The sequence below is a fragment of the Gracilinanus agilis genome, chromosome 1 (genome assembly GCF_016433145.1).
Source record: "Gracilinanus agilis isolate LMUSP501 chromosome 1, AgileGrace, whole genome shotgun sequence".
Taxonomy (NCBI): Eukaryota; Metazoa; Chordata; class Mammalia; order Didelphimorphia; family Didelphidae; genus Gracilinanus; species Gracilinanus agilis.
Genome location: NC_058130.1, coordinates 622,477,520 through 622,501,702, shown reverse-complemented (window position 1 = coordinate 622,501,702; position 24,183 = coordinate 622,477,520). Strand labels below are relative to the sequence as shown.

The 24,183-nt window shown below is 34.2% G+C and overlaps 1 protein-coding gene across 1 annotated transcript in view; it reads right to left on the bottom strand.

Moving 5' to 3' along the window:
• The window catches only part of WWP1 (WW domain containing E3 ubiquitin protein ligase 1), a 112,299-nt gene that overhangs the window by 53,717 nt on the left and 34,399 nt on the right, over positions 1-24,183 (bottom strand). The window contains exons 6-11 of the mRNA XM_044668297.1: positions 21,076-21,222; positions 20,913-20,979; positions 18,310-18,494; positions 10,307-10,661; positions 4,280-4,375; positions 1,126-1,300 (exon numbers count right to left, since the gene is read on the bottom strand). Coding sequence (XP_044524232.1) covers positions 1,126-1,300; positions 4,280-4,375; positions 10,307-10,661; positions 18,310-18,494; positions 20,913-20,979; positions 21,076-21,222 — 1,025 coding nt within the window. The remainder of the gene's footprint in view (positions 1-1,125; positions 1,301-4,279; positions 4,376-10,306; positions 10,662-18,309; positions 18,495-20,912; positions 20,980-21,075; positions 21,223-24,183) is intronic.

Genomic DNA, 24,183 nt, shown 5'->3' with positions numbered 1-24,183 from the left:
AAGATACCTGATATTTCTATAGAGTTTTTAAAAGTTTTATAAACTGTTTTACACATATTTTCTCAACTGAGCCTCATATTAAGACAGTGAAGTAGGTGCATTAGGCATTATTAATCCTTACTTTATAAACAAGAAAATTAAAGCTTAGGAGACTTAAAAGTAACTCACAAGTAAAACATCAGTGGTAGATTTCAAACTCAGACCTTCCTAATTCAAAGTTCAGTATTCTAACCATTCTCAGTACACCATCTCTCATAAACCATGATATCTGTGACTCATTGAGTAGCCTTGGTCCCAGATCTCTGTACTTTCCTAGGACACTAATGAAAATGAAATGAGACCTAAGTCTGGAAAAACTATTTCTAGTTCCTGTCTAGCTAGGCTCCATTAGACAAAGATGTTGTCTGTGAGGACCCAGAATGAGTATCAAAACAGCTTAGTTGTCAACATGTTCTTGAGGCTTATTAAGTTTTAAATAAATACTTCCTTAAAACGTGTTAGATTAACTATTGCAAATATTGAAATATCAAAGCTTATTCATGTAGGGCCATTTTTTCTTCACTTGCTGCTCATGTAACATGGTCGGCTATTTACACATTAATAATGGAGGGAATATTTACTCAAACTAATATTATAAAAAAGAGTTCCACTGCATTTTATGGAGTACAGCAATAATTTTCTAAATGATATTATTTTGAACTTACATACCTGTGACAATGCATTATTACCATTATTAGGGGGAAAATGCCCTTACTATGAGGGAAAAAAAAATTTCTTAGGACAGATACAAGATAAAAGAACTAGTTTTACAACAAAGAAATAATCCGAACACCCAGGCAGCGATCAAAACTTGCTCAAACAAAATAAATATGTTTAGGAGACAAAAAAGTAATAAAGGCCATCCACATTTCTAAAGTAGTAATCTATCTATCTGTGTATACATATATCATATACACATACACTTATATTCATCAGAATTCAAGTACCTAAAATAAGGATTATGATTCAACTGGTTATTGTGTACTAAAAATATCAAGCATCTATATAGCAGACTTATTGAGGCAATACATTAGGTTGTAGAAACAATACACCTGGGAAAATGTTATTTTATAATATTCTAATTACCGAATAGAGGTATCGTTGGTTAAATTGTTGCATAGCTCCTTGAAGTTGGTTACGCTGAGACTTCCATTGTTCAAAGTTTCTGACTGATTCCATAGTAGGTCGCTGCCATGTTGTTGTTCTGGTGTTATGGTCCACATAATAAACTCTTCCACGATCATCAACTCTTCTTTCCCAACTTGCCCCCAAAACAAAACAAAAAAGCCCCCAACACCCCCATAACATGAGAAACAAAATCCTTTATTCTTAAAACTTTTGAGGCTTATGTTGCACTTAAAGCATTTAAATTCAAGCTAAAGTTTCTTAAAGAATTATTAATGAAATGTAAAATTTCAGAAATTATATAGCTCCATAAAAACAGGTAGACTAACTTGATATTTGTATTGAGACCTTGCATGCCATGCTCTACCATTATTTACAATGATTTGCTTACTAACTACATATCGGCATTGTCTAGGAGACCACAGACTCCCTAATCATAGGGCCTCTTTGATTTAATCATTATTTTTATATACTAAATGAAGATAATAAAAATGTCCTGAGCAACTATTATAGTATGTACAGAAGGTTCTACCTTATTTAATGAGATATATTTTTAATAAATCAATTACCAATATTTAGTTCAACTAGGTTTTGTAAATTTCACATATTTAAAAATAGCCATACAAAATTATTCTAATGCAAAAGAAAGTACAGGTATAAGGTTAATTTGGCTCAATTAGTATAATAATCTTTTGAGTGCATTTACTCTAAGAAGATACAGATGACATCAAAGAAGCAAAAAAGATAATTTAATGACAATGAAGGTCTCTATTATTTTTTAAAACCCTGATTAATCGAATTATTTTAGCAGCAAGTCAAAATTTAGACTGACCTATCTATGTTACACTGTAGAAGCAAGAAGACACTAACAGTTTATTTTCACATTCTTTCCTTCTCAAACTGGAGAGAATGAAATTTCTAACTAACTTCACAAATATATTAAAAAATGCTGTAGAACAGAGGTGTCAAACATCCAATCAATAAAATTCCAGAGTGGCCTAAGCCAGATTAAAATGTAATTGAGAAATGTTTAACAACAATTTAAAAAATACAACATGCATAATATTCATTTATGGTTTTCTAAGTCAATATGCAGGGGCAGAAATGCACTTATATTTGTTTGACACCACTGCTGAAGAAAAATTTATGGAAGTCAGACTGATAGTAGTAGATTCCCAAGAAGAAAGTAAGGTAACCTTTTGAAACCAATATCACATAAAGGGCAATTACTATGCTCACATTTCAAATCTTTCTTGAAGCCATTCCTATGTGGCCTCGGACAATTCACTTTACCTCTCTTGGTCTGAATTTCTTCATCTGCAAAATTAAGGAGTTGGACTAAAGGAAGAACTCTGAAGTCCCTTCTAACTCCAAATCTGATTCTAACACCATTTTCTTCAATGTGCTAGGCTCCCATAGCATCTAGTAGTGCTCTGCTATTTAATTACTTCTTGAGACATTAATTATCTAAGACAATCACAACTATCACAGAATAAACCAATATTCATTAGAGAGCCTGAATCTAAGTGAAAAAACATTAACCTAATAGAGAGAATGAGGAGGTTATCATTCATACATTATTCAGCCACATCTCTCTCTAATCTCTCAACTCTATCTCTTTTGGGCTCCTAATTTTTGTGATTTTTTTTTATTGTCAGTTATTTGGAACCTTTGACAGTTTTGTTTTGAATAAGAAGAGTGTTCAAGAAAGAAAAGAGTTTAAGAAAACTACTTGAAGCCAGGAAAAAAGAACAGTTCTTCTTTCATCAATATTGTAAATAGCAACCAGTCAGATGACCTCTTTGGAGCATGATCATTAGGTATTCTAGGAGAAAAAAAGTTTGTGCAGGATTTTCTTTAACCAGCATGGGCAAAACATTATTTCTATAAGCCATCTGCCAGGATAACATAATTATCCTTTTTAACAAATATTTGAATGCCTACAAGGAAGAAATTTAGCTAGGTGCTAATGAAAGATACAGAAATGAACTTATTTAAGTGAGAAAGAGGAGACAGACAAGTAAATTAAGGAAAATACTTAAGTAAAAAATCATATAAGAGAATATATGATAAATATAAAAAATTCAACATATATCCTGCATCCTATTAGGATTTAGGAGGAAGGAAATAACCACTTTCATTATAGCAAGGGTTCTTAACCAGATATGTCATAGAACCCACCTATGAGAGTCAAGTAGAGTCTATGGGACTCTACTCAGTTTATTTTTAATGCATAAAATTAAAAAACAAAGGATTACAAATGAAACCAATTACTGAAATAGTTATTAAAATTTAGAATTAAAATTTAGAGATGGAAGGGACTTTAGTCTATCATTTTACAGATGAGGAAACTGTGGCTCCAAGAGCTTAAATTACCTGTGCTTAGTATTACAGTGACAAATTAAGTGGCAAAATTGGGATTTAAACCTGTCTTCTAACTCTAAATCCAATTCTCTTTCATAATAGATGTAAGCATCTGAGCTAGGCACTAAAAAGAGTTCTATATGGAAAGTAGAGCATGAAAACTGACAGAAAAGCACTAGGTAAGTTTAGAATATGAGCATACCAGTTTGGGTAAAGTAAAGGTACAATATGTGTTACAACAGGAGTTAAAGTTGGAAAGGTGTGGGACAGATTGTGGAGAGCCTTCAATATCAAGTCAAGGAGTTTGAATGAATGCCATTCTGTGGACAATGGGAGCATGGAAATTGTTTACTCAGTTAACTTATGATTACGTCTGTGGTAAAAGAATAAATGAAACCATTGATCTACACAGTGTGGTACTTGCAAATGTGAGCTATAAAATCTAGTTTATTTGCCTCTCTCTGAAAAAGCATTTAAATCTAGGTAATTTTAAATGGAAGGCTATCATCCATTTTAAATAGCCAAGTCAGTACTCCATTAAAATGTTTGAAAATGCTGTTGTTTACATTTTTTAAAAGTTTTCTCCTATATTCAACCTTAGAAAAACCTTAGAAATAATGTGGCTATTCTCAAAACTTAAACAAGTTTATCATATGCAATGGTTTATTAATTATGCATATAAAAATTTGTACAGAATGTGAACATCCATGTGACTAAACATCATTTAAAATACGTAAAGGATCTACATTACCCTGGTGGTAAAGGCTGTGGTCTCTCCCAAGTTGTAGTTCGTGTATTATGATCAACATAATAAGTTCTATCATGAGGATCTTTTCTCTGTTCCCACCTTTAAATAAGAAAAAACAGCTTAAGACACTTTGAAAACATCACTCTATTTTAATAAAAAAAAAAAAAAGAAAAAATATTTATCTAGGAGACTCAAACAATACAAAGGATATGCCACAAAATCCTGGACACCTTATGAATTTATTTTTCTTCTAAGTATCTTAGACACAGCTCAAGTTCTTAAATATTTCCTTTCCATTAAAATGTGTTGACTTAGTTTAAAGGTATTGGAAGGGCAGCTAGGTGGCACAATGTGGATAAAAAGCATTGGGCATGGAGTCAGGAAAATTTCATCTTCCTGAGTTCAAATCTAGTCTCAGTCACATACTAGCTACGTGATGCCAAGCAAATCACTTAGTCCAAGTTGCTTCAGTTTCCTGGAGCAACTAGGAGGTTCAGCAGATAGAGTGCCAGCTCTAGAGTCAGGAAGACCTGGATTCAAATCTGGCCTCAGGCACATCCTAATAGTGAGACACTGGTTAAGTCTCTTAACTCAACTGCATAGCCATTCTGCCTTGGAACAATATCTGTATCAATTCTAAGCCAGAAGGAAAGGTGTTTTTTTTTTTAAAGAGATAGGAAACTGATAATAATGTGTCACCTTTATCTTCATGGAACTTTATACATCATCTCATTTAATCCTCATAATGCTGTGAAGAAGTACTGCAAATACCATTACCCTCATTTTACCATAGAGGAAAAAAATGCTTAGTGAAATTTAGTTAAACACAGAACTCTGATTCAAAATCCAATGTTTGGAATTTACTAATTTACTAGGGTAGGAAATAGTATATGGAAAACTGAACATTAAGAGAATTCAGAATTATATGGAAATGATGAAATATGATCAAGGGTCAATCTGCATTTGGCTTAATTTCAACATCTAAACACCAAGAGATTATGTTGTCACTTAAGATAGAGGCTGAAAAAGTTAATACTTCTTAAACTTAATTATTTAATTTAATAATAATTTCATTTTAATGCCTCTAACAGCAATAACCTAAAATGTCACAAGATAGGGGTACTGTTCCAAAAAATTCATTCCTCTGAGGATGTAGGAGTGTGCTTATCACAGTCACTCTTCCTCAGCCTGTTCTCCACCTTTTTTTAAGTTCCTATGTTGAGTTGTCTTCCATTTCCTTCCTTTTGTATCCCAGTATCTTTTATCTATTAGAGACAGAAATGATCTAGTCCAACTTCTTTATGATACAGGGTGGGGAAACAAAAATCCAAAAGGACAAGGCTTGGCCAATGTCACTGGATCCAGTAATTGAAGCTGGGTCTTTGAACACTAAGTCCAGGAATTTTTCTACTTTATTAGAATTACTTCCATTACTTTTTTAGTGTTGGTATCAATCAAATAATAAACATTTAATTAAGTGCCTATTATGTGTCTTTCATTGTGCTAAGCTTTGGGGTTACAAAGAGATAGTCTCTGCTCTCAAAGAACTTAAAATCTAATGGGGGAGACAATACACAAACAAATGTATACGAAGCAAGCTATACACAGGAGAAATGAGAAATAATTAATAGAGGAAGGCATAGAATTAAGAGAGGCTGAGGAAGCTTCCAATAAAAGATGGCATTTTAATTAGGACTTAAAGGATTCCAGGGATATCACTAGTGGGAATGAAGGAGAAATTGTTTCAGGCAAGAAAGACAGTCAGAGAGATGTCGAGAGCCAAAAGCAGTTGTCCTGTTCATGGAACAAACCAGGTGGTTAATGTCTTTGGATCAAATAGTATGTGGCAAGGCCTGAAGTATAAGAAGATTGGAAAGGTAGGAAAGGGGTAGGTAATGAAAGATTTTGAATGCTAAACAGACCATTCTACATTTGATCCTGCATCCAAGAGGGAGCCATTAGAGTTTTGGGGGGATGGGGGTGGGGAGGGGAAGGGAGTTTCATTGGCATGACTTGTCCTATACTTTAGGAAAATTATTCTAAAAGAATTTCTTTCCTGTATTATCTCCCACCACACAATAAATAAATAAACTCTTCTCTGGACATTTTGATCTTATAAATTCAGAAAGAAGGAAAGAGGTCCAAAGAAGAAAGTTAACAGTGGTTAGTAGGAAATAAGCAGATGGCAACAATAGTCCAGGCAACAGAGAAAAAATCCTTTCTCATGCCTAGTATTTCATTAACTTTAGTTGGTACTATCAAACAATGACTATTAGGAATAACAGGAAATGGTGGTCAAAGAAAGGAAAAGTAATTCCTTAAAGTTATAATTCATAGTATTTTGATCTCTTATTTAAGAATAAAAATAAATGAAAAAAGTTTAAAAGGTGTTTCATTTCATAGTCATTTTTCTAAGGAATTCATGCATTCCATATATCAAGAGATTAGAAATAAAGTTACAGTTACTAATTTTTTAAAATTCCTAATCTGAAAAACTAACTCCATATGTCTAGCAAAAACAGTAAAATACCTGAAATTCTACACAGTCAAGTTAAAATATAGATTTGACATTTTCAATAAACTATTGGTTTGGTCTTTTCAATTCTTGAATAATTTCAGTAGCATTCACGACCTCATATGGGGTTTTCTCAGCAAAGATACTGGATTGGTTTGCCATTTCCTTCTCCAGCTCATTAGACAGAAAAGGAAAACTAAGGCAAACAGGGTTAAGTTATTTGCCATGGTCACATAGGTATTAAGTGAGACATTCTCGCCTTCCCCCCTCACTTCCCCTCCTTGAGACAGCAAGTAATATGATATAGATTTTATATTGTAATAGTGTAAAATATCTTTCCACATTATGAAGTCAGGTCTTCTTAAATCCAGGTCAGATGCTTTTTCCACTTCACCACCTAGCTACTCCTGGTTTAGCCTTGGATTTTTATTAACATTCTACTTCCAATTTGCATTTTTTGCATTTCCAAATATAAGTGAGAGACTCAATAAAATGCAATACCCAATCTTCTTTTCTAATTTTCTCTTGAAAATTAGGTTTTCCATTCTTCGAATGAGTTATATACTTTTCTCCTATATTATTCCCCAAATTAGTTATACTTTTCTGGCAAAGCCTTCTAGAACTCAAGTTTACCTCCATATTTTGATGTTGCATTGAAGTAGGATTTTTCTCTAGTGTATTTAAAAAAAAAATCAAAACAAACTCCAGTTCATTTTAATCCTATTTTGTTTATATTCATAATTTCATTATCCAGGATGAAGACAAGATTAATGCTTTATTCAGAATGACAGTTTGTGGGACAAAATTATAGACATCCTGCCTCATTACTGATTGAGATAAACATCATTATAGTGGGAAATTATTTCTATTGAGATACAGTCTTATGTTGGAAAGAGAAGGGAGTGGGGGGAAACCCAGAGAGAGTGGGATAAGTAGTTGGGCTCTAAAAACTTGAGGTAATGAAGGAAAGAGAAAATGATAAAGAGGAGGAATTACTTATTATAAGGTATGGTTAGAGTGGTTTTAGCTAACCAGCCAGGGTTATAAGATACAAGATGAATTTTGTTAATAGTTTGATGATATTAACTGTAAAACAACATTTGTTAGTGAAATATTATATAGGGTACTCTAGGTTTTACTTGTAATGCAGTGAAATTCATTTAAAAAAAAAATCTTGGTAGAAACTAAATTAGAAGGGGGCAGCTAGGTAGCTCAATGGATAAAGAGCCAGGCCTAGAGAGGAGGTCCTAGGTTCAAATCTGGAAGTCACTTAAGCCCCACTGCCTAACCTTTACCACTCTTCTGCCTTAAAACAAATAAATAGTAGTGATCCTAAGATGTAAGGTACAGATTTAAAAACAAAAAGAGAAAAAAAAGAAAATAAATTAGAAGAAAAAACATCTAGTGCTTATTTAGGAATCTATTTAATAATTTATATACTTTTAACTTGTAAATTATGACAGAAAACTAATCTATTCATTTTAACCTGAAACTCATAGCCAAAGTAATTTTTAACACTAGAAGATATTACCTATTAGTAAGGAAGAAGGATATTACTCAGGAAGCAAGATGATCAATTTGGAAGAATGTTAAAGTGAGGGCTTCTTCTGTGTGTGGATTGTACTTAGATGATCACTGAGGTCCCTCCAAATTCTCAACTCTAGAATTCTGAGATAATGTTGGGGGGGTGGGGGAGGGACAATTGGTAGCAAAAGTCAGGGGACCTGGACTATAATCCTGCACTAACCAAAGTTGTGGATTTAGGTAAATCAATTCACCTCTCTGGGCCTCATCTAAAAATGAAGTGGTTAGAATCCTAGAACATTTAGAGTAAAAAGAAACATCCGAAGATCTCAATTCCCTTCTTTACACATAATATGAATTTTATCTATGATACTCATGACAAGTAATCAACAACTTGTCATCAACCTCCCACTGAAAAACTCCAGTGTCAAGAGAATTTATCACTATATTCCGTTCCATCTTTTAAAAAAATCTTTCTTTGGAACCTTTTTGTTTTTGTTTTGTTCACTTGAAATCTGCCTCCCTATAACTTGTGTCCTGGTTGTAACTTTAATCTGAGGTCCCCTATCCTATAACTCTAATATTTTATGACAAGCTTTTATAAAAAATCAGAACCTATAGGAAAAAAGGATAGTGCTTGTCTGGTACAGAATATACTTAAAATGAAGAAAAATGCAACAGTTTTGAAAGATAAAGGCTTGAAAAAAAAGATGAGCTAATTGGAAATATTGCTACTCAAAACACTAATATAACAGTTGACAAAGACAACATTCTAATTTTTGGATGGCTAATTTTTTTAAAGGAAGTCAATAGAGAAAATAATTGACTTTGTAGATAACTACTGAAGCATATTCCAAACCTCTAACTATTGTATATAAAAGCAAGAGCAGCAAGAGATAGATATCCTTCCATTTGGTAAAAATCTCCAACAAAAAAAATTTCAAAAAATAGCATGATCTGTTTAATTTAGTTTTAGACCTAACTGAAAAGGAAAGTTTTAATTTCTGATTAAAACATTATGTTCCTAAAAAATATTTTCCCATTATACTTGGTAGAGTATAATAAACATGAATGAATCTTTCTTTGCCAATTGGAAATGTTGCCATGCTCCCAGCTCACTTGGAACACAAATTTTCACTATAAAGGAATAGATAAAAAACTGATAAATAAAAACAAATAAGATATAGTTTTATATATACAAATATCTTTTGGTCAAATGACACCTTCTCTACTGTGGAAGGTGAAGAAGGGAGGAAGTTGATGGAGTATTTTAATATAACAATTTAAAAATAGATATAGAAGTTGTAGAAGAATAGGCTGACTGTATGTTGACCTTCAAAAATATTCTTGGAAGTTTTTAATTTTTCATTTCAAGTAAATGCTAATGCTTTTTTTTTTTTTTTTTTAGTGATTTAAGTCCTAATGTTTAATATGGTTAGAAAATTCCAGTTAAAAGTACAAAATGATCACTATTTTTCTACTTTTCTTCTAACTTGGCTGATTAATGTTTTGGCATTAAGTAAATTAGGATGAAAAGAATTAAACTAATATAAAACAGAGGTTTTTAAATACGAAAAACTCATTATTTCTCATATTAAAATACTACATTTAAGGAATCAACATAACCAGAATTTACCACTTCCATTATTTTATCATTAACCTATACAAGCTCTTAAGAGTTGGAAAACTATAGTATTTTTGGCACCCTTATACTTAAGACTCCCTTTTGCCAAAATATTACCACCAAAAAACACTTTTTTTAAAATGAAGAGGCCTGTCAGATAAATCTGATTGTTATCTGGTTTAATACCATATATTTCAACTGCACAAATGAGTCAACAACTGTTATTCGTTTTCAAAATAATTATTCAAGTAAATAATAAAGTCTCAAACACACTATTTAGAATCCATATGGAAAGAAATTTGTACAAACACTTGATGCTTATATCAGATATCACCACATATATTACTATCAAAAATATCTAACATACCCTGGTGGCAAAGGTTCTGTAATGGAATTTCCAGGCTGTTGCCTTATAGGTTCTTCAGGGACATTTGAAGATTGTCTTGGTTTGGCTGCTTCAACAACAGAACTATTTTTTACGTTAGAGGCAGTGTCTGAAATATTAAAAGCTTCCTGTACCATTTCTGCACTCGTTGAAGCAAAGTATGCACTATTTCCAGAGCACTCAGGAATTTCCTGAGTTATAGGATCTGTAGTAGTAGTAGTAGTAGTAGTAGTAGTATTAGTGCAATCAGTAGACATGGGAGTTTCTTCAGATCCTATTACAGTTCGAGAAGCAGGTGCATTATCAATTGCTGCAGATGATGATGATTCTCCATTAACTACAAAACAAAAATTAAGAAATCTATAACAAGCAATGACAATAAAATACTTAATTTAATAGTCAAATACTACCTCTTGTCAAATGCTAACAACCAAGAATGCTTAAGATGATGACTCTGTCTCTTTAAGGATGTACATCTTGGGGTTAAAATAATGATTATCAGAATATTTAGCCTATATAGAATTGTTCAGAAATTGAGAAAGCAGTATTTTGGACTTCAAAAAACTAGAAAGGTTTGGCACCAATTTACAAAAATAGTAACATGATGGTTTTCCACTAAAAGAAAGAACCAAATTCTTTTCCCCTCTTTCTCCCTCCCACTATGTCCCCCCAATGTTGACAGCAAATATCAAAGGAATGGTATATAGTATGGGATGGTATCATTATTCAGAAGAATCCATTACTATGACTTTGAGAAAACAACCTAGATCCGGAACATATGTTTATTAGCTTTCTGGGCTCTTTAACCTTTAATGCCCTTCAAATATGCTACGATTCAGGAAAACTGGCCTTTTATATAATACTTCTTGTGCTGAATGCAGGCCTTTTCACAATCTGTCCTCTATTTTGTTTTTCTGGAAGTCCACTAACTTTCTTTTTAAGCTATTTATTCTCCTTCCAATTTTTTTTCCTTAAAGAGCTTCAATTTCATTAAAAACAACAATAAAAAATAACATTTTCTTTCTTTATTCTAGCGAGTTAACTCGATGGTCTTTTTGGCCAACTCATTCTTCTTTCTCAAACTTTATAACGTATGGTCTTTCTTCTGAGTTTTCCTCAACCCACAGAATTTCTTCATTGTATTGGGTATTTTCTTCTACTCCAAAGTGACAACAATATCTAGAGTGGTAAACATGATTTTGAATTTGCTCTCAGACACTTAATGGCTCTGTGACTCTGGGCAAGTCACAATCTGTTTGCCAAAGTTTCCTCATATGTAAAATGGAGATATTGATAATATATTTCTCCTAGAGTTGTTATGAGGATGAGATAATATTTATAAAATATTTTGCAAACCTTAAAACACTATAGAAATGCTAGCTATTATTATTTCTGGATAAGAAATTTGTGCTAGGGGAAGTCTCTGCTGCCTCCCACACAGGGAGAAAGCAACAGAGCAGAAATTAGCATGGGGTGATCTAGTAGCAGCAGGAAATAATGCCAGAGTAGCATTCAAGCAGACACAGCCCAATCTAGAGTCCAGGGAGTTCACATCAGGACCATAGAACAGGCAATGCCAAAAAACTCTTAGAAAAGGTAAGACCTAGGCTTAGGCCCTGAGCTCATACATATGAGAGAAAGGATAATGCAAGAAAAGCTCACAATCCAGAAACTGAGGCTAAAGAAATGAGTACAAAAGAAAAAAAGACAACCCGCCCCCCCAAATGTGGTAAGGAAATACCTTGGAATAAAAAAAAGTCCAAGGAACAATCTGAGAAGAGAGAAATAAATTCAATATTCAATAATAAGAGACAATAAGTTCAAACAGTTAAATGGAAAAAAAGAATCTCTTCGATATGAAGACTAAAAGAATACCTGGAAGAAATGAAACATATAAAATGGAATTGCAAGGGATGAAAGGCTGGCAAAAAGAATTAATACCTTCGAACAGAAACTGGGAAAGTAACTACAAATTTTTGAACTCTGAAAATTAGGATGAGCCAAGTAGAAAACGATTCCATGAGACAAGTAATATTAAGATAAAATCAAAAGATTTTTAAAAATGCAAAGTGTAATAAAAAACAAATGACCTAGAAACAAGTGGAGAGAGAACCCAAGAATCACTAGACTACCCAAAAATTATAGCCAGTCATCCCAAACAACTGGATATTATATTTCAAAAGATCAGAACTGTAGAGCCCCAAAATTTTAACCAATAAATGATATATGGCCATTTCCTTGAGGAATAGCAACACTTAAGAATGGGGCATGTAGTCCATTAACAAAGGATTAGTCCTTGTCTCTGCTTCCCACACAAAAGATCCTCAGAAGCCCTGACTAGCTTTCATAGGGAGGTGTGTCTTGTTTCTGATTGGCGTGACAGTTCTATCCCTTGGACATCCCCTGGCAATTCCCACTGGTGGATATTTCAAAAGACAAGGTAGACTTAGAAACTGCAACTCCTTCCTCATTACTTCATCATAGGGGAAGTGGATCTTTAGCAAATTAGGGACCTGCTTTCCTTACTCTACTTTCAAAAAACTCAGAGAAAGTGTTCATAACAGTTAAGGAAAAGACAAAAGATCCCAGTCCAGTTTATATGCTTTGAGGCCTGGATTATTTCAATCTGACCTAGGAAGGCTAAGAGGATTGGGGGGAAATGAATGATTTCTCATAGAAATATTACTAATAAATAATAAAATTCCAATATTAATTTTCTTCAGAATTAAAAACTGCCTAATCTGTTAGTACCCAAGGGGAAAGTAAAAAAGGAATCCATGTACATCTCCTAAAAGAAACTCCAAGAACTTCCAATAATGCCATGGCCAAATTCCAGAGCTTCAAAGAGAAAATAAGAAGTCCTGGAAGCAGTCAAAAAAGAAATGACAGAATATCAGGAAGTTTGAGTCAGAATCACGTAAGATTTGGAAATTGCCACTATAAAGGAGAGAATGATATTAAAAAAAATAAAACATAAAATAAAACATACAATCTAGTATAACCTAACTGCTAAAGATGAGTAAAGTAACCAAAGTGAAGAAAGGATACCTTTAATAAAATGAATATTTTGAATCATTCTTCTGAAAAGGGCAAAACTGAATAGACATTTTGAAGGAGTAAAGAAAAACATAAAAGTACAAATATTTGAGGATGAATTATTTATAGGCTAATTGAGGGAAAAGAAACAAGTGTCCTGCAGAACCCTCAAGTATTCAAGAATTGGTCATTAAGTCAATAAACATTTATAAAGCACACTATTATGTGCCAGGCATAAACTAGGGATACAGAGAAAGGCAAAAGACAGTCGTTGCTCTCATGGAGCTCACAATCTAACAGAGGAGACAAAGAGCAAATGATTTCTACGAGCAAACTTCATATAGAATAAATAGGAAATAATTAAAAGAGAGAAGGCATTTATTATTTTAAAAGATGGGAAAGCCTTCTAGAGGAAAATGGGATTTTATCTAAGACTTGAAGAAAGCTGGCCATCAGAGATGGAGAGGGAAAACATTCTAGGAACTGAGAACAGTCAATGAAAATGCCCTGAGTTGTGTGTTATTTGGAACCCTGGGGGTCCCATTTAAAAGTATTTTACAAACTTCCTGTGAACATGTGGGGGACTTTGAGACTACATTTTCCGTGATCCAATGGGTTTCTGGTTTCTGATGTGATGACGTCAAACAACGGGAACCAACGTAGAGTGCGACTTAAATTTAGAGGTGGAGATGAGGCTCACTCTCTCTGGTACGAGGCAGACAAGATGGAAGGAGATACGGACTGGCGGTATTTTTGAAAGAGTCAGGCGTGGTCTTTATATTTTTACCAACATGGCCATGAAAATTAAAATATTATTTTTCCTCATAATATCAGCCTTTATCATTTTTAATCCTTACAGTTGAGACAGAGAATGTATTGTTTGTGAAATAGTCGGGGGAGATAGCTTTAAGGACGACTTTGAACACTAAACAGAGGGATTAGATCCTGTAGGCAATAGGGAGTCACTGGAATTTACCAAATAGAAGGATTACATGGTTGGACTTGTGCTTTAGATTTGAAAACCACTTTGGTGGCTTAATGGAAGATGATCTGAAATGGGGAGAGACTTGTGGAAAGCAAGCCAAACAGTAGGCTATTGTCTAGTCATTTAAATGGTGGAATATCCTTTAGAATATCACTAGAATATTGTCTGCGATGAAGGAGTGGTTTATGATGGGACTAGCAGTTTCCTAATACAGCTTCTCTAAAGTCCCTGATATAGCTTCCTACCTCTGAAATCTGAGTGATCCCAGTTTCCTTACATTTTCCTGGTCTGGAGACATAAAACACCACAGCCATGTGTAGTTAAGCACCTCTCAGACTTGGAGGCAGAATTATAGAAAAGTGTTATAGAGAGTATTGAGAGAAGACTAAAGGTTAAATGTTTTTAGTTTTCTCTCCATTCTACCATTTGCAAAAAAAAAAAGTGGGAAGAGAAGACTATAATCATACAAGATTCTGAATTAAACAAACATCTGAAAATTGAGGATCCACAGTACTTCTGGACAAGTAAAATTTGATCTTCTCAAACATTTGTAATAACTTTCAGAGTTTTTACAAATAGGTGTTAAAATGATGCTTAAATAGAGAGAAGAATCTGTCAAAATGATCTTATCAGCACTGGGTGTTAAAATCATTATCTGGGATAAGATGGATGCCACCTTGACTGACAGGGATGGCAGTAGAGAATTTGGAATGTTCCCAGGTGCTATAAGCCAGGGGCAAAAATCGGTTGGCTCCACCTTATAAATACCCCCTAGGAACAACAGTTGGGGGCTCAAAGCTCAGAGCTGAGATTTGAGCAAGCTTCTCTTGGAGCAAGAACTGGGACAGAGGGAGGTGAAGGGTGGAAGAAGGTAGGCCTGAAACATATAACCTGTACCTGACTGAGAGAGCTAGTGATCAATCAACACCATTGAAAGTAGAGCTGAGAGAATATATAGATCATCTATCAACAACACCATCAATAGCCTTCCCTAATCTCTGGCTTGGCTGTGGCCAGGTCAGGTCAGAGTTAATGAGAGGGTGAAGACCTCTAGCTTCTACCAGCCTAGCAATCTCCAGACTTGATCAACAATTAGCTTAGTAGCCAAATAAATAGCAATAGGGTTCCTAAATCCTCAAACCTATTACCTTGTTTTCCTTTCCCCATTAATAGTTAATAAAGTGATTTACCAACAAGTACCTTTCTTGAGTAGTTATTCTACCAAAGCCCTTGGGAAAGGGAGAATCAGTCAGATAATGTTTCCAATAGCCAATCAATTGCCTATCAACAACTAATCCAACCTCAGGTTGGGCCTGGTGAGGTTAACCATCTACCTAACCTCTCAAGGGTCTGAACCTGGGCTAGAAGGAAGTAACTGACAGGCTTAACCAATAATCAAGCCTGTCAGGGAGAAGAGGGATAGATTACATTCATAGCTATTGTGAGAGGAGTGGGGTTCCTCCCTCACCAACTATAGTCGGCTTAGGCCTTGGGCACGTGATCCTTCCTCCATTTATACCAGTGGTTCCCAAACTTTTTTGGCCTACTGCCCCCTTTCCAGAAAAAATATTACTTAGCGCCCCCTGTCACATACTATCACCACTCCCTTACAGTTATTCACTGCCCCCAAATGCACCTGCGGCCATCACTGCCCCCCTGTATCGCTGTAGCACCCACCAGGGGGCGGTGGCACCCACTTTGGGAATCACTGATTTATACTATCTCAGAGATCTATATATCATCCATCCTCCCAGATCAAGAGGAGATATAAGGAGATATACAAAGATATTATCAGTAGGGCCAGTTTCATTCCTTTGTAACATGGGAAACTCATCCATCAATACAAAATATAATCCATCTATGACTGAGTAGATGTGTCCTAGGGCCATAGTGGCAAACCTATGGCACCTGTGACAAAGGAGGCACTCAGAGCCCTCTCTGTGTACAAGCATGCCATCACCCCAGCACAGATAGTTTGCCAGAGTTTGTTATAGAAAGACAGAGGAACGCAAGCCCAGGCTGCTCCCTTCCCCCTCTCTACACATGCCTGAGGACATTTCTCACATTGCCTGCCATTATAAAAGGTTCACCATCACTGTCCTAAAAAATGCTTAAGGCACAATGAAGTTGATGATTTTCTCATTATGAGAAATCTAATGATTTGTGTCACAGTCAGAATTTGAAATCAGGTCTCCCTCATTTCAACTTTAGTAACTTACCTACTATAGCATGTTGCCTTCCATGTGCCTGCCTGCCTGAATGACTCTCTCTCTATGTGTAAGTATGCATATGTAAATATATCTTGAGAAAAAAGGCAATTATACATATATTGCAAGAATTATTTTTAAAGGTAAAAGTATCAACTTCTAAATTACTAGGCAGCATGCAATAGTTCCATTCAGAATTTTCACAAAACTTTTTACCACTTTCATCCTCATCTAAAACATAATTTTCCTCAAGAGATTTTTAAAAAATTAAAATTTTTTATTGATTAATTAATTTATAATATTTTCCATGGTTACATGATTCATGTTATTTCCCTCCAATCCTCCCTCCCCTCTCCTGGAGCTGACGAGCAATTCCACTGGGTTTTACATGTATCACTGTTCTAAACCTATTTCCATATTATTAATATTTGCAATAGAGTGATCATTGAAAGACAATGTCCCCAATCATATAGCCATTGAACCATGTGATCAATCATATGTTTTTCTTCTTCATTTCTACTCCCACAGTTCTTTCTCATATAAGTTCCTCAGCCTTGCTCTGGATTCTTGCATTACCACTAGTAAAGAAGTTCATTACATTCAATTGTACCACAGTGTATCAGACTGTATACACCATTCTCCTGGTTCAGGGCTCCTTTTGCTCTGCATCAAATTCCTGGAGGTCTTTCCAGTCCACATGGAATTTCTCCAGTTCATCATTCCTTTCAGCACAATAGTATTCCATCGCCATCAGATACCCTAATTTGTTCAGCCATTCCCCAATTGATGGACACCCCCTCGTTTTCCTTTTTTTGCCACTACAAAGAGCACAGCTATGAATATTTTTGTACGTGTATTTTTTAAAAACAAATTCTAATTAAAAAAAATTTTTTTTTCTAGCCAAGCTACTAGAACAGGGGTTGGCAATATATGGCTCTTGAGCCAACCGGCCAGTCCGGACAGAGCCCCAGGATGTGCCCCAGGGGGCCCTTCAGCCCCTGCCCCATATTCCAACGCCTTCCTTCTCCTTCTGCAGGTGTTTATGGCTCTCACAGCCAAAAAGGTTGCCGACCGTTGTACTAGAATTACATGGCCCTGGTCTCTACTAGTTTTCATTTCAGGTATACAAAAATATCACCAATGCATTCTGAATTAAGTAGACTTATCAAGATATATTAGAAAGATTAGTCTTAATTTGAAATAATTTTTTCCACATTAAAAATATTTGAAACTCAAGCAAGTAATAGAAATATTCTTATAACCAGAAAAAACCCCAAATATAATGATTTTCTTTTAATGTTCTTTTAGTATGGACCTATGCTTTTATCACTACAAGGACCTTCTGGTGAGGATATTTCCTCTACTAATGCTGATTAGCAGCTGTTCTGCAACTTATAATTTTAAAGAGTTGTCTGGGGAGAGAACTAATAACTTGTCTGTGACTGGCCTAGGGTCACATACATAGTGACTACATATTAGAAGCAGGTCTTAAACCTAGCATTTCCTTATTCCAATTCAGGCTCTTTATCTACTATGACACAGTCTCTTTACAAGATTCACAAAGAGGGCTAAAACATGGAACAACTCAAATAACTTAAATAATTTTCTTTCAATATTTATAAACTCAGAATTCCTATATAATTAGTACCAAGCAAATATTTTAAAGACAAGAAATCAATAGATAAGTAAAAATTGATTTATGTATTAAACTTAACAAATTTTTATTAAGACATTTTTCAATGTTTTTCCTTCCTTACCAGTATTATTGGCAGACTGAGAAGTAAGTGGTTTAGAAGCTGGTGTATTTTTAGGTCTAGTCGCAACATGAGAAGGAGAAGAGGGTGTGCTGTCTCCATTAAGTACATGTATGCAGAATGAATTTTGTACTACTGGGTTTGTAGGTGCATGGCTATCTATTCCATTAGCAACTTCAATGGCAGGTCTTTAAAAAAAAAAGAAAACAAAAAGAAAATTTTGCCTTATACCAATAAAACAAACTGACATAAAAACCATAAGGCATAAAAGATCTTAAGAGGATATTTAGAATCAAACCTTCTTACTTTTCCTTAAAATACAGATATAAGATAACAGAAACGTATATCTCATATTACAAATTCCATTGTTCAGCTAGAAGAAAAGGAGCACATATAAGTATATTGGCAATGCTATCATTTAGATGATATCACAAACAATGCAAAATGATATGGAGGATCATGCATTTCTGACAAAATTCATAAAAGCATTATTACCTAAATGAATTGTAAAAAAGAACAAGAATATAAATCATTAGGCTTTTCTACCAGTGTCTATATCTTTATGAAAAATAAGTCAATATTAAATCCTTTAAAACATTATAGTAAGAAAATGCTAGGAATTAAATTGATAAGAATTCAATGAGCAAGTACTATATATAAAACATTGGTAGGAATTCAAATGTCAAAAACCTTTTGATTTCCACCAACAGGTCAAATATTGTACAAAGGAATTATAAAAGTTAATATATAGCACAAATAGTGCTCAAATTAATTCCCTGAGGGAGGATATATGTAAGATCTCTAACAAGAAAAACGTTCTCTTTATGAGGCATTTTTAAATATTTCAACAAAGAAAATTTGGTAAACTACGTCATACCAAATGTAGTAAAGATAATGAATTTCTGCAAAGTGACATTTAAGATCTCTCTGCTTATTATAAATAATTTTAAAAATTCAGAGTACTCCCAGAATAAAATGCACCTATGGTAATTTTTTCCATTGTAAAGTTTAAATTCTTTTGAGAGTAATTTCAGGATAAGAATTTTGCCATCTCCCCAGAATCCAGACAACGAAACTGTTTGGTGAAGACACCATGAAGATGCCTGAAGAACCTTCACTGGATCATGAAGATCCAAATTTGAACTTTGGGGTGCAGTTGATTTGAACTATGGGGAGTTGAATGACTTGAATGCATTTGTTTTGAATGTACACTCTTATGCCAATAGGGGACTGCCCCAAATTGGTTTTTTGTCAATGCAGCTAGTTTTTATCGTCTTTTTCTTTATCCTCAATTTTCTGTAATTTAGAAGTTGACTATGATTTAAGATCCACCAAAAAAGACCAGTCTTTTTCACTGGATCTCAGGGGGGTAATGTGTTATTTAGAATTTCTAGGGTTCTATTTAGAAGTATTAAGCCTCAAGATATGTAGATATATGACAACTTCCTGTGGACATGAGGGGGACTTTGAGACTACATTTTCCATGGTCCAACAGGTTTCCTGTTTTGGATGACGTCTTCAGGATAAAGCCCGGCTTTAAATATTGGGAAGTCGGTTTTGACTTCCTCTTTGCTACCTGAGCGCGCTCCCTGGAGGGACATAGAGGAGTAGGGAAGGTACAGAACGTAATGGCTGAGGTGGCAATTTAAATTTTTTACAGGTGTGTGGTCGATTTTATTCTATCAACATGGGCCTAAATAAAATATTAGTTTTCCTCATAACATCAGCCTTCATCATTTTTAAAAATAACACCATTCAACTTTGTTTTGCAGTATTGTCTTGATTTTCTCAGCACAAAGCATCATCATGAATAAATTCAATGTTTTTTATTAAATAATATTTCTACTAACCATTCTGGCTTTTTATATAGGAATTTACTAGAACTATTAGTAACTATGTAGCTCAACAAATATTAGAATTCTCTCATGGGCTACTTTGAACAATAAACAAATCAACTGAAAATCTGTAAATTCTTATATTTCTAGGCTTAAATTCTTCTAAATTTTATCTTTTAGATTCTTTTACCACTGGTAGATGTATCCTAGACCAGGAGTTCTTAACCTGGGGGTCAAGGTACTTATTTTTAAAAATATTTTGATAATTACATTTTAGTATAATTGGTTTCATTTGCAATCCTATTTATACTACTTTATATAATTAAAAACATTATTCTGAGCAGGAATCCATAATACAAAAATAGTTAAGAATCCTTGTCAGAAGGGATCATCCTTTCTGGAGAACTGTTTAATATTTCAGAGGATGGGCCCCAAATATTTCAGACAGCAATGTAATGATCCCTTTTTTCCTTTTTCTGACAAACTAAATTTTATTTATTACAAATCTAACATATGCCTAAATTTATTTTAGGGAGTATTTTCATAAGAAAAAGTTACTATTTTCTTAGGAAATTTTATATTTATATAAGTATAAATAAATAAATGTATGTATATCTATATAGATATAGGTATGGCTCTGTGTATGTGTGTGTGTGTTTGGATAAGAAATCTTTATTTGCATAAGAATTAAAAATTAAATTTTAAAAGTTCAAAACATTGGAAATGTGTTACTTACTACTGATACAATTATTAAAATTAAATATTTCTAACCTGGTTGTAGTCCTGGCTGAAGTTTCTCTGTTTTCATACATGGCATCACCATTCTGCTGTACTTCTACTAAATAATAAGAAACAAATAAATAGGGCTTTTTTTCTCCCTCATTGAAATTGTACATATTATTTATTTATTTCAAAGGCATATGAATTCACTTACTGGCTGCTGCTGCTGCTGCTGAACTGCAATTTGTTGGTGTTTCTTGCTCAGCTATGAATCCATCAAGCACAACAGTTAGTTCACCAGTTTGTACTATTCCACTCTTGTTTTCCAAGGAGAGTTTTAATTGTTCTTTCACTCTTTCCACTACAAAAAAAAGAAAAAGAAGAGTCTAATTTAGATTTTTTTAAAACATAAAATGATATTTTTAATAAAAATGAGATGTCTAAAATATCATACAAATCTATAAGTACTATAATATGGTTCCTAATGACTATGGGGGGGCAACAAAAACTGTAAACTAGGTGCTGGGGGCACCTAGGTGGCTCAGGTCTAGAGACAGGAAGTCTTAAATTCAAAATTGGACTCAGATACTTCCTAGCTGGGTGACCTTAGGCAAGTCACTTAACTTCCACTGCCTAGTCCTTACTACTCTTCTTCTATAAGGGTTTTTAAAAAATCTGTTAAGGGGGGTGGGGGGTGATCTAACTAGCTGAAAAACAGTAGTCAACCAAATTTAGCTCTCCAATCTCTCTCTCTCTAGAAGCGAACGCAAAGTCTAGAGACCTGGCTTATGATCTTAATTCTGCCACTAACTTACTTAATGATTCTGGGTTAGATGGTGTAAATTTGCTATGCCTTAGTTTTTTTCAGTTATAAATCAAGAAATGTTTAAACTTTCTAAGGCATCTTCCCAATTTGAAAATCCTATGAATCAATATAATAATGAAACACAAAATAAAGGCACAACCCAGAGAAACACACTTTAAAGTTCTTACACATATTTTTCAATTATAATAGTTAATTAGTACAAGCTATTACTAGGCATAACTATGAAAACTTTTTACTTATGGCATTCTCTCCTTAGGCCACAAAAACTCTCTTCACCTAGTCATCACATCATCTTGGGTTTGAACTCCCGACCTTAACACTATTTCAAAGTCACTCAGCACTGGGCCACTATGACTTCTAAGGAATAATGACAATTCACATTTACTGACACTTTAAAATTTATAAAGTCCTTTTACCCACATCTTTACATTTGAGTCACACAAAAATTTAGAGATTATACAAGTATTATTCTTTACATTTTATGCATGAAGAAACAGACTCAAGAAAGATTAAACAGCCTTTTGGTGGACCCTTACTTAAGATGGTATTTGAATCCAGGCTTTTTGCTGAAAACTTTTTTTTTTAAATTACACTAATAAAACTGCCTCTCAAATAATAATCTACCATATTCAATTAATGAATAGCTAGAGGTAGTCTGTTAAAAACAAAACCCTACATATTTGTTGTATGTAGAAGAAAAGTCAGAAAGGATAAAAAGAAATCAGTCTCAAGGAAAGGCTTATGGGGGAATTAATTTGGGACACACAAATGTCTCTATCAAATAGCACCGACTAGAACTATTCTCTTTGTAGATAAGACTAGACATGTAAAATAAATTAAAATTAAATTAAGATGGTTAAGTGAAGCTAAGATGGTAGAACAGAGAGAAGAAATGTAGCCAAGCTCCTCTCCACAAACTCCTGACAGATCAAGAAAATGCATTAGCCTGAATCCTGATTGGGAAATACAGAAGAAGTCATATTGAGTCCTTCAGCCCAGGTTGATATACATAGGGAGACAGTTAGGGAGAACTTGGGATACTCATGACTCGAGTTGGGCCAGAAGCATGTTACATGGAGCACTCAAGATCCTAAGGAGAAGCTATAAATCAAGGAAAATGAAGTCTCAGATCCATACTGAGATATACCCCGAGACCCACAGTGAAGCACTGTGATAAGGATAGGTACCAGTTGGCAGCTTTGTTACCCACTACCCATTCCTGGGTCATGAGTGGAGGTCAAAGTATTCTGCTACAGAGAAGTCCTAGGTGGTGTACAGATAAAGGAAGAAATGAAAAAGTTAACAGCAGCAGCAGCAGCAGCAACTGTGTTGTGGCCAAGACTGAAGGTTTAAAGCTCTCTTCTAAAATCTAGCCCAGCATAACCAGGAAGGAATTTCAGGCCAAAAAGGGGCCTACAATTCTTCTTCTTTTTTTTTTAATACAGCTGAATTTTTTTTTGTTAAGTATATACTCTTAGGTTTTTTATATTGTCTACAGTTATTTTGTTTTTTCCCTCAATTGCATGTAAAAAGTTTCCAACAGTTTTCAAAGAATATTAAGTTTTGATTTCTTTCCCTCCCTCTCTCACCCTCCAAGCCCCACATTATTCCAAATTAATCTTTTTGTTGAAGGAAACTCAAATGGAAAAGAAATTAATAGAGTAAAAAAGTTTGCTTTGGTCTGAATTCAGACTAAATTCTTTTTCTCTGGAAGTAGGTGGCATTTTTTTTTTATCATGAATTCTTTGGGTAATTGTACTGCTGAGAATGGCTATTATTTACAATTGTTTATTGTAAAGTATACTTGTCATTATACAATATTCTCCTGGTTCTGCTTATTCCACTGTTTTCAGATCATTTAACTTCCCAGGTTTTTCTGAGCTCCTGTTGCTTGTCAGTTCTTACAACACAATAGTATTCCATTACAATCATATACTATACTTTACTCAGCCATTCCCCAATTGATAGGTATCCCCTCCCTTTCCAAATCTTTGCCCCCTTAAGAAAAGGTGCTTTAAATGTTTTTGTACATATAGGTCCTTCTCCTTTTTGTTCTTTTATCTCCTTAGAATACAAACCTAGTAATGGTATTGCTGGGTGAAAGGGTATGTGTACTGTTTTATAGCCCTTTGGGCATAGGTCCAAATTGTTTTCCTGAATGACTGAATCAGTTCACAACTCCCCCAACAACGCATTTGTGGTCTAGCTCTCCTGTAACTTCTCCAAGTTTTGTCATTTTCTTTTTCTATCATAATAGCCAATCTGATAGGAATGGGGTGGTACCTCCGAGTTGCTTTAATTTGTATTTCTCTAAATAATAGTGATTTAGAGCATTTTTTGCATGACTACAGAGCTTTAATTACTTTGAGAATTGCCTGTTCATATCTTTTGACCACTTACCAATTGGGGGAATGACTTGTATATATCTTTATATATTCAACTCATTTCTCTAAATACTTGAGAAATGAAGTCTTTATTAGAGAGGCTTGTTAAAAA